Source organism: Salvelinus namaycush, chromosome 4 (assembly GCF_016432855.1).
Source record: "Salvelinus namaycush isolate Seneca chromosome 4, SaNama_1.0, whole genome shotgun sequence".
NCBI classification, from domain to species: Eukaryota; Metazoa; Chordata; class Actinopteri; order Salmoniformes; family Salmonidae; genus Salvelinus; species Salvelinus namaycush.
This window is the reverse complement of record NC_052310.1, coordinates 10,864,452-10,882,920: the sequence shown is the minus strand read 5'-3', so window position 1 is coordinate 10,882,920 and position 18,469 is coordinate 10,864,452. Positions and strand designations below refer to the sequence as shown.

At 40.4% G+C, this 18,469-nt stretch overlaps 1 protein-coding gene across 5 annotated transcripts; it reads right to left on the bottom strand.

Moving 5' to 3' along the window:
* Nucleotides 1–1,789: 1,789 nt before the first annotated feature.
* LOC120046138 (phosphatidylinositol 3,4,5-trisphosphate 3-phosphatase and dual-specificity protein phosphatase PTEN) lies at nt 1,790–18,261 on the bottom strand. Of its 5 annotated transcripts, none has more exons than XM_038991131.1 (10): nt 17,521–18,261; nt 14,955–15,039; nt 13,560–13,604; nt 12,766–12,809; nt 12,400–12,638; nt 11,682–11,823; nt 7,076–7,144; nt 6,535–6,698; nt 6,022–6,282; nt 1,790–5,656 (listed from the first exon to the last, which is right to left on the bottom strand). In XM_038991131.1, exons 1-10 carry the CDS (start codon nt 17,597–17,599, stop codon nt 5,471–5,473), a joined length of 1,314 nt encoding a protein of 437 aa, XP_038847059.1. In that variant the 5' UTR covers nt 17,600–18,261; the 3' UTR covers nt 1,790–5,470. The 5 variants fall into 5 exon arrangements, with proteins under 5 accessions (XP_038847059.1, XP_038847060.1, XP_038847061.1 ...); XM_038991132.1 differs by having other exon boundaries at nt 6,031–6,282; XM_038991133.1 differs by having other exon boundaries at nt 6,571–6,698.
* Between the last annotated feature and the right edge of the window lie 208 nt (nt 18,262–18,469).

Below are 18,469 nucleotides of genomic sequence, written 5' to 3'. Positions count from 1 at the left end.
GTGGGGACAAAACATCAGGCCTGGATCCTTTTTACGAGCTCCAGTCGTATATTGTGGTTGTACGCACCATTCACTGGAACCAATTCAAGTTGAGGAGGTCCATTTGTCTCGTTATTCTTTCTCAGTTTACACCTGTATGAAAGGACTGACTGAAGGATGTTTGACCGTTGGTCACAGAGATAGTGAGGGACCCAATTTTCAGTCTCTCAGGTCATCCATGTAAGACATGTTGAGCTCACCAGACCTATTACACAACTTTGTGTGTTCTGTCTGCATTAAACACCAGGGATGAACCATTATCAGATCCTGTGTGTACTCAAACCAACATACATTAATACACAATCTACTGCCAATACTTCATTTACATTCTGTTCATATGGATTGTAAAGACATATCTGATGCTAGCAGTTGTCAAATCACAGAAGAGTCCCTCTGAATATAACCACAGAAGCAAAAACACATGACTCACACGAAGATCAATCATTGGTTGCTACCACCCTTGATACCATTGCTAAAACGCTTTGGGGAGAAGGCAACAAGGAAACGGGAACCATCGAGCTGAAATGGTGCAGTTGAGTTGAGGGGCGCCGCATGGGGAATTTGATTATCAACAGGCTAGAGAGATATTAACGAGCACGAGACTGAGAGGCACGCCTCAATGTTCAATTCTTGCTTCTCCTTTTTCATCCCCTGAAAATATCAGCTTCCACCAGGGCTGTGGTGGTGTTTTGTAACGACAAACAACGTAGAGCAGTCGGTTATACAGGAGGGGATAGGGAACGTTCATCTAGGACTTTGGTATTCACAATTCCTGTTTCTATGGAAATGTCACAAAGAACAATTCCATTAAATATGTCTTTCCTATCATTTCAAAAGGCCAGGCCACGTGAATTGCTGATTTTTTGTGGGCAAAACACATTCCAATTGCCACATCCTAGAACAACGAAGGCTGTAGAGATAGAAAATGGTGATCCCTTCACACCGGCAATAGGAACACTGGATAGTATTAGCAGACAATGAAGAGAACGCCTTAGTTTCCTGTGTTAATTAAAGAATCAGTGAAGGACATTTGATGCACAGATCTCTAAGTAATGAATACTCTCAATAGCACAGCCCTTGAAAGTATCATCTGATCATACTCACCACACTGAACAGCAATGGCACCATTATTTTAGGATAACACGGCTTAATGTTTCCAAAACAGAGGTCAGTCAAATGTACAGGGCTTGTAGTTAGTGTATACAACCACTTCATTATCCCACTCATAGGTCGCTTAAGCGAGACCGTTGACATTATTTTCTCACAAACTTCTGGCATCTTAAAAGCAAGCTATTTACACACAGCAGTAAACATTTCCTGGCGTGGAGAAAACCATAATGACCTAGAGGCTTTGCACACCAGCTCACACTTACATCGACTCAACCCTCTTTTCCATAGCTAGCACTGTCCATGATCTATTTCAACTTGAAATCAGAAAGCATTAATATACATCAAATATATTAGACGAAGAATTCTCGTTCTACTGGTCAGCGTCATCTTCATCGTAAAATATTAAGGTCGATCACAAATCAGGTATCTCACAGAGACAAGAATGAGACTTGATTGGATTTATGTGAAGTTTATAACACTAAGATAAAGGGCAGTTTACACATACAATAACAAACAGACATCTAATTTGTATGAGCATAATTATAACCTGTACAAGTTTTTCTATTTTACATCGTGGGTTGTGTATTCTCAGTGCATAGCATTACACACAGAGCAACTGTTGCACAGCACAATAGTATCCAAACAGGCTGAAATGGAATAAGGCTGTTTTTTTTTTTTTTAAAGATTGAAAATAGAATGAGTTATAGCCAACATACCTCTGCACAAAATTAATCCCAGGGAGAAAAACCCCAAACAAAACAATGGAGTGGCGGGTGGGAGGTAGCCCCGCCCACTTCTGCAGGTAACACCTCTTGATTTATTGCACCCCTTCCATCTGCATGCATGACATGTTCTAGAACAGTATTTAATAAGATTTCTTTTATCCCCCTCAACTGTAAATGAGAGGCAATGTGTGGCAACCACAGGCATCATTATAACATATTGCACAAATCAGCTAAAAACTAGTGACATGAAACTTAACCTACACACTGGCACCTTTAAAATAATTTTACTTTGTTTTTAAGCTGAACCGTGTGTATGCTGCCTGTGAACTCCACAAGTTTTAGCCCATGCCAAAAGGTTCCCGTAGGTTTCCCTAGGAATTTGTACTTTAAGGTACTGTGGTAACATGTTTTGAGAATCGGGGTTACAGATGTCTAGGGGATGGCCTGTGGCCTTAAATCCAGCACCAACATGTGAAAATGGCATGTTTCTATGTTTTGCAGCTAAAAGAAAAGAGGACGATAAGTGTTTCCAATGACACCAGTGTGCATCGTGTGACTAACCAATTATGAGTAGGCATTGCCTGCTAATTGGTTGATGTCATTGGAAACTCATCTTCCTTTAAGCTTTCCAATGACATCAACCAATTAGTAGACAAAGCTTAATCATAATTGGTACAAATTTACAATTATTTTTTTTAAATCACACGATGCATTTTTTTTTTTTTACTACTAAACATAGAAGCGATTCACATGTGTTGATGTTGGGGTGGTGCTGGAGATGAATATGAAGCATTCAGAAATGTCTCTTAAACATAAGCTCCTTAATAGTGAGGCCATTGAATAGATTCATACATTTAAGCTGCTGAACATCCAGAATAGTAAGCAAATGGATACAGATAGTATATTTTTTTGCCCGATAGTTTACCTGCAGAGTCTTTACCAGAAAACACGAATACCGTCAAATAGTTAATTCCATTTTTTTCTCCAAATTTTTATTTATTTTCTTTAAAAAAAAATCATAAAAAAGGATCAGGACATTTTCAGTCAAAGTAACAAATTGTTGTTTCTATGGGGGATGCATGAATACAAGATTAAGGTACACCTAGCCATTTTATTCCACCGTCCTTCACTGATCGCAAGGCTTTTGTTTTACAAAGGGGAACAACGGGGGGGGGGGGGGGGGGGGGGAGAGACTGAATCACTGACTGAGACCCTGCAAAACCCTGTAACAGTGCAAAAGTCTATTGCTCTATTAATAGTAGCTTTAAATAAGTACTTTAACTATCAAGTCAGTGCTTGGGCAGAATGGTAGATTTCAAAGCAATAGCAGAGTAAGCTTTGTCAACTTCAAGTAAGGCAAAGAATATCTCCCATAGGCCCCACCTTAAAGAACAAAGAAAAAAAACTAACAAAAAGAAATAATTATCAAGCTTACTTTTGGCAGGTTTTCAGTGATGTCATAAAATGTAAACAAAAAAAGAGAATTCTAGATGAAGTGTTCCTGGGTTGGCTAGGGTACACTTTACGATGAAGAAAAACAGACAAAAGAACAGACAGACACCTAGGGAAAATAGTCTAAAAACAAGGCGAGATGAAACGGCATGTGCGATGGATTGTTGAAAAGAGGGAAGCCTTAATGTCAAGAGTACAGGAAAAGGCAGCTTACATCACTACCCTCAGTGCAGATTCCTGGGTGTTACAAAAAATTTGGCATGCTGAAAATAAATGATACATATTTAAATATTCGCATATATAGGGCTCTGTATATTTCATGAGCAAGCACAAGACTTTGTAAAATCTGTAGCTGCGCTAATTTCATTCCCCAACGGAATGAAACCTGTTTTTGAAAAGGAGAAGAACGTAAAAACGCAACAAAAAGGGAAATAACCCCAACCAGTTAGGGACAGCAACTGCAGAAAAATGCACATGGGAGTGCACATTAAAAAGTTCACACAGAAGTAGTGTATGCCACTGAAGCTACTTGCACCATAGGATAGGTACAGATTCTTGGCTCCGTTGTTGGATCGTAAGCATGCAGCTTGGCAGTTTAAGCACCTTTTGTTGGATGTACAAGTGATCCGGATCTTATTGGACCAGATACGATAAGGCTGCAAAACAAGTCATTCAAGGAGTAAAAGATCTGATGTCTCAAGAGGGGGAAAAAAACCTAAAGAGCACCTAAGTTCACATATTATCCACTCCTGGGTTGATCAAAACCTGCATTAAACACCTCTGGATCGGTTCAGACAAAGCTTAACATTCAATCCCACTCTGTCGCCTCGGTCTCTTACCAAGCGTCACCTCTATTGGCCTTACTGAACAGGTGTCAAGACTAGGTCAGCATCACCACTTCTGGTGTGTCCATGCACATACTAAGATGACAAAAAGTGCAGTTTGTCGAAAAACTTTCTAGAGACTGAGGGGACACCGACCTAGACGCACTAATGCAGGTTTGGATACATGCTGCAGTACGCATGTCATAAGGTACACATTTGGAACAGATTACCCCTCTATAAGCACATTACACACTGAAAATGAATTCAAAACATGATACCATTGTCCTCTGTGATGATCGCCAAAACTGTATCCGGTTACTGTTAAAAGGGGGGGGGGGGGGGGGCGTGACGCCATGTACTGTATCATAAAACACAAGGCCATTCTAAATGGCTTGCCAAAAGATTGAAGTTATACCTGCAGATACCATGAAAATAAAGGATGCCATTTTTGACCTCCTGGCTAATAAAATCAGCTTTAGAAATCAATTTTGTTGTTGTTGAAAAACATGGTATACAATTTATTAAACAACGATTCCAATAACATGCACACCGTTTGTCGTTTAACTATAGTGTTCACGTTATTGCAACACTGGCTTCCCTGCCGTTTTGTGTTCTATTTACCTTAACATAAAAACATCAACAATACATGGGACACTGGGTTTCTGCATACCTTGAACAGACATGATAGAAGGTATGGACATTGGTTAGATGTCATGTAGCTTAATAATTATAATAATAATCACAATAATAATCATAAGTCGACTGGAGAAATTCTAACATGCAGTTTACACTGCACAAACTCATGTGAGACCACCTGCAAAAAGCACAAGAAGCATTCACAGTAGACAGGATGGAAGGGGTGGTATGTGGGGTGGTAGGGGCATGGTGGAGGGCAACGAATGAAGTGGGAGAAAGTGACAGAAGCACTGGCCTTGGTTTCCACAGGAGATGGAGCAGTGAAATTTATGATTTCCAATAAGCCTTTCCAATACCGGATCTCACATCTCCTGATAGCGGAAATCTTCTTCTATAGTCTTTGACACAAAAAGGTATAACACTACAGCTACTGAACCTTTTCCCACTCAACAACGGTCTCAATACTTTCCGGATGAACGAGCGGGGGAGGGGCAAAACATTTCAAAAGAACAAAGAAAACTTGGTCAGCATTGTTCCTAAAATTGGTGGCATATTCCGTGACGCAAATGTCCTGCTGCTGTAGGTTGGTGCGGAAAAAGGTACTTGCTTTTCAGTTTATATTCAAGTTCCTTTTTTCCCCTCTGAAAGGTTTTTTAATTATTTTTTTTACTTCCCATAAAAACCTCACACTTTCGTTATTTGCGTGTGTTGATCTTCGTCAAACGGTTCGTTCTCCGGGTCAGAGTCTGTGGTGTCAGAGTATCGGTAATGGTCCGCCTCGTTGTCACTAACGTCTGGCGTTAGCGAGGTGGAAGTGCTGGCCTCAGAGTTGAAGATGTCCTCCACGGTCTTGGTAAAGTACAGCTTCACCTGGAGTTTCAGAGAAAACGTTATTATCCACATACTGAAACACGGCAATGGATCTATACAAAGGGGAAACTACATTTTATCTGAGCGAAGCGGCGAGAGCATTTGGTCACACTATTTGGATAATCCATCTGTAGATTCTCTACAGATAGTATGACCATCTGTTGATAAGCAACTGCTTGCTGATGTAACAGTTAGGTTTAGAATAAAGGTTAGGGTTAGTAGATAGTCTGTAGAGCATCTACAGACTAACTATTCAAATAAAGTGGTACCGCGCATTCATCTTGGCACAAAAGTCAAATATTTCCCCAAACATTCATAAAAAATTTATTTTTCCCCAACCCCCAATCAAAGAAAGTCTCATTCACCTGACTGACCTTGAAGTTGGGGGAGAAGTATCGGTTTGCTTTATCCTTGTTGGCCTTGTCCAGGTCGTTCTTCGTCAGTGAGAGGATCAGGTAATCCTTGTCGTTGTCCCCCGTTCCTCCCGTTTGGATTCCTGCCTGCTCCTTTGGTAACGTCGCCGTTGGTAACGTCTCCGTTGGTAACGTCCCGTTCTCAACTTTCTCAAAGTTCTCCTCTGGTCCAGGGACAAAGAAGGTATTCACCCAAAAGTGAAACATCTTGTCCTGATGGAAAAATACATGGGGGGGTGAATAAAAGGCTAACTTAATAATAACTCAGTTAGTTACAAAGTTACAGTAACTCAGTTACAAAAGCAGTTACATCATCTCAACCGCGACACAGAATGTAGGCTATACTCCAATCAGAACTTGTGTGTTTAAGTTAAATCTCACCCTCCCTCATAGTGAATCAGAATAGTCTACAATACCTAATTTAACGTGCATATAAAAATCAAGAACCACAAGGCCCATTACCACCTTCATCATTTTATTCTGTTTGTGGAAGAACTCCACCTTGATGTCTCCGCACACGGGCAGCGGCTGGGGGAACTCGAAGAACACATACTTCTCCTCCTTCCGCGTGTTCACCGGGTTGGACGTGTGGATCTTTACCTTGAGCTGGTACACCACAAACTGAGGATCTGTGGGTGAGCACAAGTTAACACCAGTCACTCTCCTGGTGGGTGGAGAGACACAGTGACAACAACCAAGTACATATTATTTACATCTCGGTAAATTAGGAATGGAGGACAGAAAAGGGACAGAATTACATAGTACCACTGCCAGGAATATTAATTATAGAAAAGACGGTTACAGTAACATGCTATAAAGGGCCCTAAGAAGAGAAGAGTTGACCAAAACCAAGCTCATTTGAGGGAGTACTTCTGGTCTAGGATCAGTCCACAACGAAGTTTAACACCACCAACATAATCTACAACCTAGTTCAACAACACCACCTTCATCGACACAACCTCCTAGTCAACAGGTAAACATTGGATGAAAAGCTGATCATTATTACCCCAGTGCCAATTCCCTTTCCTGAAACCATGTGGAATCTGCTCGCTCTTGTTTTTAACGGAAGTGTCCCCTTAGAAAGAGAAAAGGAGATTAACACAGAGTCCTGCAGCAGCCCTGCCTGGGTAGAGCTGGGTTATCAAGGCTATGTACAAACACACTGTAGCATATACATGTTTACAACCAGTCAAACAGATTCTAACTTACCATTTCAACATGCGGACAGCAACTTCCCGTTGTCAAGTTATTAGGACCTTAACCAGTATAACAATTATGGAACGGCCCTTTCTGCAATCATAATATTTATAGTAATGCATTTCCTAACATACATGCCTTAATAAGCATCAACTAACATTTTCCTTCAAAAAAAGAAAACGACAGAAAACAAACTTTGTCATCTACTACTACTAATTTTATGAGGGGCAGGGGCTTTGGCGTTGAAATTAAAACCACTTCAATACTTTGTGTGTTGTGCAATGGGAACACACCACATAGTGGTGTGTGTTTAGAATTGGGATAAAATAACAGGGATTGACATTAAAGCCAAAAAGGCACTTGCCAATCGGCAAGTCAAGAGTAGTTTTTGGTTGCCCGAAAATGTCAATTAGCCATTTACAAGCAGAAGTACCATATATTGCCTGCCTAACACCGACACATAAGGGACGAATCAGAAAAGACCAGTACTGGAATTCTTTGACTTTAGCTTGTTATCAGTTTTTTTTTTTTAAATCTCAGTGCAGGCTCTACTTGCCAGAATGCCATAAATTTTCCATCTTTCACTTAAACAATGGGTTGGAACCAGAAAGATGAGCTTTAAGCTACTGGCATTCTTTTCAGGTTGGATGTTTTCACCAGTTTTTTTTTTTTTTTTAATCACCTGCCCAATAGGCCAACCTCAGAAGGCTGCTCAGTTCACTTGCCCCAGGCAATAGGTCAACCGACAGAAATATGGAATAATGAAGTGAAGAGGTTAAATTCCAGACACAGCTGACAAGACACCCACGTGCACATGGCTGTTGTATTGTAAATATGGTGGTGGTGGAGTGGTGGCCTGAGGGGAACACACAGAATGTGTTTGGTAAGGTGTTATGAAATGTAATGTATTATTTGAAACTGTATGTAATGTTCTTATGTTGCTGGACCCCAGGAAAAGTAGCTTCTGCCTTGGCAGCGGCTAATGGAGATCCATAATAAATAAAAATACAAAAGAGCAGCCACTGATGACAATCACACAGAGTCAGGGGTTGTTATAGCATAGCAGGGCTTGAAACTGCCAGGGACCTCGCAACACGATAATATCACGACACTTAGGTGCTGACACGAGTTGTATTGCGATTGTCACGGTTCTATATGTATTGCGATTCGATACTGCGATTTGATGTTCCAAACATACTGCTCACTATGTCTTTGCTGCAGAGAGATGAGACCATGAGAAAATGTGTTTTGATCAGGGGTAATAAAAGTGCAGAAAACATGTTGGCTCACTATTTAAAAAGACGGAGAACAAGCTATAGGATAAAAATTAAAAAAATACTTTTGGCCAGTGTTTCCCCTGATTTATTTAGCAGCGGAGGGCTGCTGATGCTAAATCGTTGCCTTCACTCCCAAAAAATATGGTAAAACGTTCAATATAAACTTAAGGACAACTAAAAGCCAGATATAAAGTATCTAGAAAAGATAATGTAGCTATATATATTTTAAAATCAGATCATCTTTAAGAACCACCAAAATAAAAAATAAACAGCCAGGGAAAATCTCAAATTCAAAAAACACTTGTTGCCGCAGGTACAGCCAACTAGCGATAGCTAACAAAAAAATTATAATTATTGGAGTCAAAGTATCGATATAATATACACTGAACAAAAAAACGATTTTACTGAGTTATAGTTCATGAGGAAACCAGTCAATTGAAATAAATGAATTAGCCCCTAATCTATGGATTTAACATGACTGGGCAGGGGCTCAGCCATGGGTGGGCCTGGGAGGGCATAAGCCCACCCACTGGGGAGCCAGGCCAAGGATAATGAGTTTTCACCCACAAAAGGGTTTTATTACAGACAGAAATACACCTCAGTTTCATCAGCTGTCCCAGTGGCTGGTCTCATTCTATCCCGCAGGTGAATAAGTCAGATGTGGAGGTCCTGGGCTGGTGTGGTTACACGTGGTTTGCGATTGTGAGGCCAGTTGGACGTACTACCAAATTCTCTAAAATGACATTGGCTTATGGTAGAGGAATTAACATTCAATTCTCTGGCAACAGCTGTGGTAGACATTCCTGCAGTCAGCACAATTGCACACTCCCTCAACACTTGAGACATCTGCAGCATTGTGTTGTGAAACAAAACTGCACATTTTAGAGTGGCCTTTTATTGTCCACAGCACAAGGTGCACCTGTGTAATGATCATGCTGTTTAATCAGCTTCTTGATATGCCACACCTGTCAGGTGGATGGATTATCTTGGCAAAGGTGAAATGCTCACTAACAGGAATGTAAACTAATTTCTGCACAACATTTCAGAGAAATAAGCTTTGTGTGTATCGAACATTTCTGGAATATTTTAAGATCCCATGAAACATGGGACCAGCACTTTACATGTTGGATTTATATTTTTGTTGAGTATAATTACTAAATAATTGTGTGATATGTAACGTATTGTTTTTTACCCTCATCACTATTTGATAGGTCCATATAAGTCTTCTGGCAATCCAGCGAGGTACAGTTAAAGTCAGAAGTTTACATACACCTTAGCCAAATACATTTAAACTCAGTTGAACAATTCCTGACATTTAATCCTAGTAAAAATTCCCTGTCTTAGGTCAGTTAAAATAAAGTGGTGATTCTAAGAATGTGAAATGTCAGAATAATAGTAGAGAGACTGATTTATTTCAGCTTCCCAGTGGGTCAGAAGTCTACATACACTCAATTAATATTTGGTAGCATTGCCTTTAAATTGTTTAACTTGGGTCAAACGTTTCAGGTAGCCTTCCACAAGCTTCCCACAATAAATTGGGTGAATTTTGGCCCATTCCTCCTGACAGAGCTGGTGTAACTGAGTCAGGTTTGTAGGCCTCCTTGCTTGCACACGCTTTTTCAGTTCTGCCCACAAATTTTCTAGAGGTATGAGGTCAGGGCTTTGTGATGGCCACTCCAATACCTTGACTTTGTTGTCCTTAAGCCATTGTGCCACAACTTTGGAAGTATGCTTGGGGTCATTGCCCATTTGGAAGACCCATTTGCAACTAAGCTTTAACTTCCTGACTGATGTCTTGAGATGTTGCTTCAATATAGCCACAATTTTCCTTCCTCATGATGCCATTTATTTTGTGAAGTGCACCAGTCTCTCCTGCAGCAAAGCACCCCCACAACATGATGCTGCCACCCCCGTGCTTCACAGTTGGGATGGTGTTCTTCGGCTTGCAAGGCTCCCCGTTCTATTTTTGTTTCATCCCATGTTCTGGGATTGATTTGCACTTTTCGCACCAAAGTACGTTCATCTCTAGGAGACAGAACGCGTCTCCTTCCTGAGTGGTATGACGGCTGCGTGGTCCCATGGTGTATATACTTGCATACTATTGTTTGTACAGATGAACGTGATACCTTCAGGCATTTGGAAATTGCTCCCAAGGATGAACCAGACTTGTGGAGGTCTACTAATTGTTGAGGTCTTGGCTGATTTCTTTTGATTTTCCCATGATGTCAAGCAAAGAGGCACTGAGTTTGAAGGTAGGCCTTGAAGTACATTCACATGTACACCTCCAATTGACTCAAATGATGTCAATTAGCCTATCAGAAGCTTCTAAAGCCATGACATCATTTTCTGTAATTTTCCAAGCTGTTTAAAGGCACAGTCAATTTAGTGTATGTAAACTTCTGACCCACTGGAATTGTGACACAGTGAAATAATCTGTCTGTAAACAATTGTTGGAAAAATTGCTTGTGTCATGCACAAAGTAGATGTCCTAACTGACTTGCCAAAACTACAATTTGTTAACTAGAAATTTGTGGAGTGGTTGAAAAACTAGTTTTAATGACTCCAATCTAAGTGTATGTAAACTTCCGACTTCAACTGTATATGCTGCCTTCAAACAACTGGGAACTCTGAAATGTCAGAGTACAGGAACTCGGGTGAAGAAAAAAAAAGAGCTGACTGGGAAAAATCTTTTTAAGCAGTCTCCGGAAACTTTCTAGAGCGCCGACTTTCTGACCTGAAGATCACGGACGTCATGATTTGACCTTGTCCGCCCCCCCAAGTTCCCAGCTGTCTTGAACGCACGAATAAACCCCTTATTCTCTGATTATACAGCCAAGTCAAATGACCAGTGAGCCAAACAAAATAATAGCAGGGAAACCACACAATTTTGACGAGCATAACCCTCATTACAAAACGGTACGTTCCACTGTAGTTAATGTCAGCTTTGCATGGAGAAAAGGGCAAAAGAACATGCAACATCAAGAAGCAAAGCTGTGCAGAGCAAAGCAGAGGACAGAGGCAGGACAATGAACTGAAGCTCACATTGTGAAAGTGTGAAAGCCAGTAGCACACAAGCCCAAGGTCAGGAGGATACAGGAAAGAAACAGGATTGAGACCAATGACAAGGAAATCACTTACGACACGTTCCGCCACTGAACATGGGCACCGTTTCGAACACCATCTTGTGGAAGAGCAGAGCCACTGGTTTGTAATCCAGCTGGTTCTTCAGAAGGTGGCTATAGTAATAGACATAGCGCCTCTGGCTGGGGATTGTCACTCCCTGAATGGGAAAAGAGGAACTCTTAGAGAAACTGAAGTTTTTTTCTCCGTCTGTAGAGGACTTTTACAATTTGAAATATCAAATCATGATGACAAGCCTTTATAGGAGCCTCAAAACTGTTCAAGTTAGGAAGATAAGCCTTAACTCAAGCAACTATTCATAATGTATCCTTCAATTAAGACAATGATTAGAGATATACTAGGATCAACCACGACGACCAGGCCTATGGTGTGGAGTTGACGACTATCATCATAATCCTCCATTTAACCCTTATGTTACCAGCGAGGTACGTTGAAAATGGCCTGGGGAAGAGTTAGAGGGTTGAATGATCCAACTGGAAAATGTGGATGATCCGTTTCCAAGACAGTATGGCTGCGTTTACACATGCAGCCCAATTCTGATATTTTTTCCCACTGAACAATTGGTCTGTTGACCAATCACGTCAGATCTTTTCACATCAGATCTTTTTCAGAGTTCATCTGATTGGTCAAAAGACCATTTAGAGAACAAATATCATAATTGGGCTGCCTGTGTAAACGCAGCCTTAGAGGGCCAGACTGGAACAATAAAATGTACCTTCTTATCTCTGGTCCTGACTTCTCCATAGAAGTCCAAAGCTTCTTGTGCTTTGAGGAACTTGCCCCGGTGTAACAGGTATGCACAGATCATGACACCCGTACGTCCCTTTCCAGCTTTACAGTGAATCGCCGCCACGTGATTGTCATCCTCACTTAACCACTGGTCAAGATCTTCGCAGAACGGTTTAATCAGCTCCAGCTGGGGGGGATTGTGATCCTCAAACGGATATTGTGCAACTGGAGAGAGACGGAGAGAGACTGAGCTCAGTTAGATAATGTCACACGTGGGTTTTTAGTGAAAGATTGATTCATTCAATGACAGCCTGAATGAAAGTGATGTTTTCACTGCAATGTAATGTCTCACCTCTGCAATTGAATTTGGCTGTGTCATAATGTCGCTCAGCGCACCTATAAAGGGACAAACAAAAATGTTGCTGTAGTAGTGGACTACAAACGGGAGCATTCTTTCATTTGTACAATCGATCTGTCAGCATACAGATTATTTCAACAACCGCAACCTCATGAATTCCAAACAGATTCAGCCAACTGTTGAATAATATATCCATTGTTTTTACTGAGCTCTCTCTACTTCTCTCAATAGTTAAGATGATTGTTATCAATGAGAAACCTGTGGTCCTTAGTATCTTTGTAGCTCGCAGTTAAGTCAGTCAGTGCCAGTCTACTAGGTAATGACTTCATACTGAGTGAGGAAAACATGGTTGTAAATTCCTTTTCCAGGGTAAAACTATACCAAACGGTTACCATGATATGATTGTTCTGAAACGTCATCACAATGCCTGGGCCTATCTACCAAGAACCACTGGGCCCTGTATTAAAAAAATGATCTGGATTTCGCCTATCTGATAGGATTAGACGCCTAGAAATAGAATAGACAAATCATTGCTTGAATGGGGACTCCCGTTCTATGCATTTAATCCTATACGATAGGCCAAATCCGGATAGACAACTGGGTCCTGATGACTTAAGGCAAATAAGTGCTACTGTGGTTTACATTCTAAAACAGAAAGGCTTTTCCTCCTCCAGGGCTATATTCCACAGACATTTTCTGCATTACATCAGACAACTTTGCAGCACAGCAACCGCTGCTGACCATACTGCATATGCACAAGCAAAATAGACAGATACCAGGGTACTCACAGATTATAGATCTTGTAATGATTTTTGTGCTTAGAGTCCAGAAACCTGAGAGAGAGAAGAGGAGAATTACTTTTCCATCCAGAACACATTTTTAGTCAATTCTGATCCGACTTAACTTCCAACATTAAACGGCCCTCTAAAACATTAACGGACCTCTAAATCACCATCTTAAAACAGAGCATAATGCCAGAATGGCACAGACAGAGGGGCAGACTGACGGCCTCTCAGACAAGCTAAATAATACAGTGTTACAACATTGACTATCAGTAGGGTGTTGGTCGCTCAGATTGGCGCACATATCTAAAAACAACAGCTTCTGGGAAATGAAAAGGGCATTTTTTTCTGTTAACATTTCCAAAAGCCCACACCTATGAGTCTACATCCTCAAATTAATTTTTTATTTGTCACATGCGCCGAATACAACAGGTGTAGACCTTACCCAACAATGCAGTTAAGAAAATAAGAGTAAAGAAAATATTTACTAAATAAACAAAAAGTGAAAAAAGTTACAATACCGAGTCAATGTGCGGGGATACAGGTTAGTCCGAGGTAATAGAGGTAAAATGTACATGTAGGTAAGGGTAAAGTGACTATGCATAGATAATAAACAGCAAGAAGCTGTTAAGGAGCCTTTTGGACCTAAACTTGATGCTCCGGTACCGCTTGCCATACGATAGCTGAAAGAACAGTCTATGACATGGGTGGCTGGAGTCTGACAATTTTTAGGGCCTGCGTAAATCGAAGGAAATTGGTGCACAATAAAATAAGTAGGGTCAGGTTAAGTTCACAGGTGGCTTGCAGGTCACTCCTTTGGTTTCAGTTGACACATCAGGCAAGCCTCTGAAGCTGGCACAACAGCATGCATTTCAAACATTATATTCAGTCCGACCTCTGTCGCCCATATAATGATAAACAGTGAGAAAGGATCAGGGATTTTTCTGCCATACAAACCCTTGGGCAGGTTTTTGGGATACCTAAGTCCCAACTGTAAAACAGTTATAATAATGATAAGTGTAAACTTAAACAACTAAAACCAGATAAAGTATGTAGAAAAAATAAATTGAAATAAATTGAACTATAACTTTCAATAAAATTATCTTTGAGAACATGCCATGGCAGAATATGTAGAATCCCTGGAAATTAGCTTTTAAAATGCTAAAATATATCTCAGCTCCCTGGAGAAATTCTAAGATTTGTTGGAAATTGGCTTACATTACGGGGCCCTCAAATGTTCAGCCTCGCCAACTGCTCCCACTGGGTTTGGTTAAGGTAGTTAGGACAAGTTAACTACCTGCTGTTTTCATAGTTTACCTTTTCCCCATTCCTTTACGTTCTAAGAAACCCCTCGTTTATTTGACAGGGACGTCGACATGCACATTTAGGAGAAGTACTTACCGTACTACATCATCAATGTTGTTTCTGTATACACCCTCAAGTCTTTCAGCAGGAAAGCCCATAGCAATTATGTTCGGATAAATATCTGAGCGCAGGAGTCAAGGAAACCAGGAGGTTGGCTGCTTAAAGGTCAGAGACTAAAGAAAGGAATTACACACACCTAGACCAATACAACAACCCACATACAATTGGTATACAATACAAACAAACAGCTCTTTGATATGCCCAAACATAGATGGCTTATATCAAACATGCATTGCTTATCACGCCAGATCAATCACGGCAGAGAAGTATGGACAACAGGACAGAGCCTGGGTAATATAGACCAGACCCCCCCACCCATCATCATTACCTCTTCGAAAGAAAAAGCATTACGTCACTCACATCAGGTATAAACAAAGCTCAAGTTGCTGTAATTTGCGCATGCCTTTTCACTTGGGAAATATATCCAAGCACAAAAAAATGTATTTAAGCATACAAAGATTCCCTATTTGGTCAAATAATTCATCAGAATTTGCTACTACTATATGAAATGCATACAAAACATGATCTCTAAATTATTCTTCCATGTTTACTGTTCATTTACTGAAACCCAGGCCGTCTTGTCACACACTAACGTATCATGATAGTGTACTACTACATTTGAACTGGCATAAAATCACAATGACGTCATGCTCCAAAAGTACCCGAGACTACTGCAATGACAAATGCACTGGTCAGCATGAGCAGAGCCTCACGATGCAACTGTTCCAATCAAATAAATCAATCAATGGACTGAATGGGATCAATTCAATTTTGCACAGAACATAGTTATCTCTTGGTTGGACCAAACATCTCATTTTCAAGAGAGACTATCTCAATGAGACTAACCTAGATAAAGGTTAAATAAAATAAGCCATTTTCCAGCAACACCATTTAGGAGAATCATTTTCATATTCGTAATAGCACAGTTAAGATCTGGTGGAGAGGCATTGTTGCCGATGTGAAATCTCATCACTATTTTAAAGCCAAACCCTAGAAATGGAGAGGAATCATTACATAACAGGAACAACCATGGCTACACTGCCTTCCCGAACACTGCCACAATGACCGACACAATGACTGGCACAATAGTTCTCTCACATCTAAATATGTTTGATGGAACAAGGTGATTTAGCTATAATCCCATGTTTCGCTCATACATTATCTAACTCAAAAAATACTTACGTTAGGCAAACCCAGTTCTGTTTTTTATTTGTATAAAATAAAATGCACAGCAATTCCTGAGATCACTGATCCTCAATCAAAGGGTCATAGCCACAGCAAAGAGAAGTTTACCAATTGAAGTGCAAGACATGACAACTAAACATGCCAATATTGTACAACAGTACTAAGCCACACTTCCTCCAATTATGCTCATAACCTTTAACTGGCTTTTATCTACGCATTCTACATGCACCTACACTTTCACCATTTGATTGCATACCTTGCAAGGTTAGGTGACGCATTTCAGACAAAGCTAACTTCTGAACAGTAATTTTGAGAATGATCTTTTCCTGTCATTTGTCACTAAACACTATCCCCAACAATTGCTCAAATCAATACAAACATGCTGAGCTCATTAAGCTAGACGAAAAAAGTTAAAATATATGAAGACGACCAAACCAATGATTATGTTCATTCAAGCACATTGAAATTGGCACATTCCACTAACTAGATAGCGCTATTATAAATCGTATTAATAAGCTACCATTTCCTCTCACTCTGATAATGACTCAATGCTTGTAGGTCTTTGTCTGGCTAGAAGGAGGACTGATTGAGAATATAAAGTGAATCTAATCAATTATAGCTTGTTACATTATTATGTAGGCCAGAGGACCTTAATAATGCGTCGCAAAAAGGTTGATCTCTTTGTTCCCCATCCAGGGGAAGCTAACTATATATTAGCCAACTAACCGGTGACATTTTCAGTTGACATCAACCAAATAATTAAGACCTCAACTTATCAAGATCAATTTGCTAGACATAACGTTAACTACCACTACATTAGCCAGCTACGTTATCCATGATGTTGAATCTCTCGCTCAGTTATCATGATGATGATGATGATGGACGTGCAAACTACTAGCTAGCGAAGCTAACGTTATGCAAGCTATGAGATTTATCTAGTTATCAAAACTGCGTTTAGTTTCACAGGTCACACACCGTTCTCAAATACTGTAGCAATTTAGCAGAGTAGGTTAGCACAGAACCTGGTTGCTAATTGACCTAGCCAGGTAGTCAGCTAGTTGACCAACCAGTGACGAGTGAGCGAGCCAACCAACCAGACGTTCTGTCATTAGCTGCCTAGCTAGCTTTCACAGCTTGCTAACTATATATATATATTTTGAATTAATGCTCACTGACTTCTGTCTGACTAACTTTACTAACATTAGTTCACGTTAACTAGCTAATCTTCTTTTGTAGAAAGGTTAAGTTGGCAATCTAGGTATTATAGCTAGTTAGCAAGGTAACGTTAATAGAGACAGATGAACATGGAAATAAAAACTAGCCAGCTAATATTACGGCCATTCAACAAAAAGGATACAAGTCAAGTCCAAGTCAAACCCATCCTCCTGGTATCTCCTTTTGTTTCGGCTGACAATTTCCTTTATGATTGCAGCCATATCTGTCACAGGAGTCTTTAACGTTTTTATATTAAGATAAAGTATTGTTGTTGCCTTTGTATGAAATGCTGCCAATATTTCTCCCTCGCAATCCCGTTGGTGTCAAACGTTGACAGCGAACGTTAGTTAGCTAAGCTAGCCGTGCTAGCTAGAATAGCTTCTGCTGCTGCTGGGTCATAAAGGAGGGCCTCTCTCCGTTCCACCACAGGCCCGGCTTCCCAGATGCCACAATTTGACACAAAATCCTCCAGATGAATAGGTGATTAATTATCCAGCCCTCGAACCGTTGTATTTTAAGAGCGTACCAAGTATCTGATTTCGCCCAAGGCGCCGTGATTATGCCAGAAAAGCGGAGAGAAATCTCCCCGACGTTCCTTGCCCAGAATAGTGACTGTGACACACACTCGATCTCTGCACACACGTAGCTAGATATGGCTAGCGTATCTAGTTAGCATGTCAATTCTTCAACAACAAAAAAAGAACTCATCCGACAAAACGATCCACGTCGTCGGAACTAAAAAATATGACAGGAAAATTGACAGCCTCCACCTTAACCATAGCTAACAAATCTGTGTAATTATATTACTCGCCCGCACTTCTTCCCTGACACGTCCCTTTCCCTACTGACTCGTTTCTCTCGCTGCTCTCGCAAACTTCCATCATGGCTTCCGTTCCAATTGAGAAAGGCTACGATTGGACATAATGTTATGCCGCAGTGTAAAATAGTTCTTCAAAGACATCTATCCGGCGAAACGCGATTAGGACAACACGTAAAATAGTGCAGAATAAATTGACAAAGCAATACATTATATCATGAAATATGTATCTTTCATTGTATAATTGCATTTATAAGATATTATTTTCGTCGGT

What these genes read in the sequence shown, in the direction of transcription:
- LOC120046138 (XM_038991131.1), bottom strand. Translation starts at nt 17,599, where the DNA reads ATGGCTGCAATCATAAAGGAAATTGTCAGCCGAAACAAAAGGAGATAC. An exon ending in TCAGGACCAGAGATAAGAAG is followed by an intron (nt 11,824 to 12,399) that starts GTACATTTTATT and finishes TTTCCCATTCAG; the next exon opens with GGAGTGACAATCCCCAGCCA. An exon ending in GTTCAGTGGCGGAACGTGTC is followed by an intron (nt 7,145 to 11,681) that starts GTAAGTGATTTC and finishes TCTCTTTCTAAG; the next exon opens with GGGACACTTCCGTTAAAAAC.